The sequence below is a fragment of the Formica exsecta genome, unplaced genomic scaffold (assembly GCF_003651465.1).
Source record: "Formica exsecta isolate Colony F162 unplaced genomic scaffold, ASM365146v1 scaffold1001, whole genome shotgun sequence".
Lineage (NCBI taxonomy): Eukaryota > Metazoa > Arthropoda > Insecta > Hymenoptera > Formicidae > Formica > Formica exsecta.
Window position 1 is genome coordinate 3,941 of NW_021848341.1, and position 1,186 is coordinate 5,126.

Below are 1,186 nucleotides of genomic sequence, written 5' to 3' on the forward strand. Positions count from 1 at the left end.
GAGTTAGACGCCGTTACGCTTAGCCTTATGCGTAAATCGCGATGCGGTTTCGCGGATATTCCCGATCACGCGTATAGCCTGATCGCGCGAAAATGGCCGAAAACGCGTCTCACGTGGAATTTTCAGGTAGCTAGCGAGGAACTCTCGCGAACGGCTGAAGCGGCGTTCGCGTTATGGGCGGTGAATTCGTCGCTAACCTTTGCGCGCGACCCGCTGCGACCCGATATATTGATATCGTATCGAACGGGCGCGCACACTTACGCGAATCGCAGGAATATAGGCATTTTCCCGGCGATCTTCGACGGTCCCGGGGGAGCCCTAGCTCACGCGTTCTTTCCCTCTGGAATGACCGATTTCGCGTCAGAGGTACACGTTGACGATTCAGAACCGTGGCACGTGTATCTAAATAAAAATCCTCCCAACACGCATCATTTGTTGCAAACGCTGACGCACGAGATTGGCCACGCTTTGGGTCTACAACACAGCATGCGCAACAACTCGATAATGTTTCCATATATACCCGATATCGAGAATCAATTTCCGGTTAAGCTGAGCATAGAGGATATTCTGGCTATACAGAATCTGTACGGGTCTCACAACGACGGAAACTATCCAACGGCGACTCCCACGACTACCGCGGCGCCCGCTACGACGAGTGTCGCGCCAATTGACCCCGCGCGCGCGGATCTCTGCGCTTTACGGCGCGTGGACGCCGCGCTGATAATGAATTTTGAACCTCCAATCATGCAATTTACAAGCGTTCTCTAACGCGCAATTCTTCGCGTGATATCCGCAGCGAAAGGCCCGCGAAGCGTTTAGAGTTTCCAGACGTTCGATATCCTCGTAATCAGCATCGATAGTCTCGACGGAGACGGCTACGTTGCGATCGTCGGCAACGTTTCCTAAGATCTCGATCAGCCATTCTTTCTTCTCGTGACCTTTAACGTAGATTCTTATCACTGAATCGGGGCTAGATTCTCGGCATACTGCGTCCCGAACGAGTCTTTTCATCGACCCATAATTCACGTGTCCGTCATTCCACTTTAATTGATGATGATTAGATGTCAACCAACACGCTCGCGATTTTTCCGCTCTCGTTAGCAGATCACAAGACATCGGTGGGCGAAAGATGTGATGCGTCAATTCCGCGCCATTTCTTAACACGGCTACTTCTTTCGCGACGAAT

The 1,186-nt window shown here is 51.7% G+C and overlaps 1 protein-coding gene across 1 annotated transcript; it reads left to right on the forward strand.

Annotated features, from left to right (window-relative positions):
* The first annotated feature begins 345 nt into the window (after positions 1–345).
* LOC115246196 (stromelysin-2-like) lies at positions 346–768 on the forward strand. Its single transcript, XM_029824864.1, has one exon. It carries the CDS (start codon positions 346–348, stop codon positions 766–768), a length of 423 nt encoding a protein of 140 aa, XP_029680724.1.
* The last annotated feature ends 418 nt before the right edge of the window (positions 769–1,186 follow it).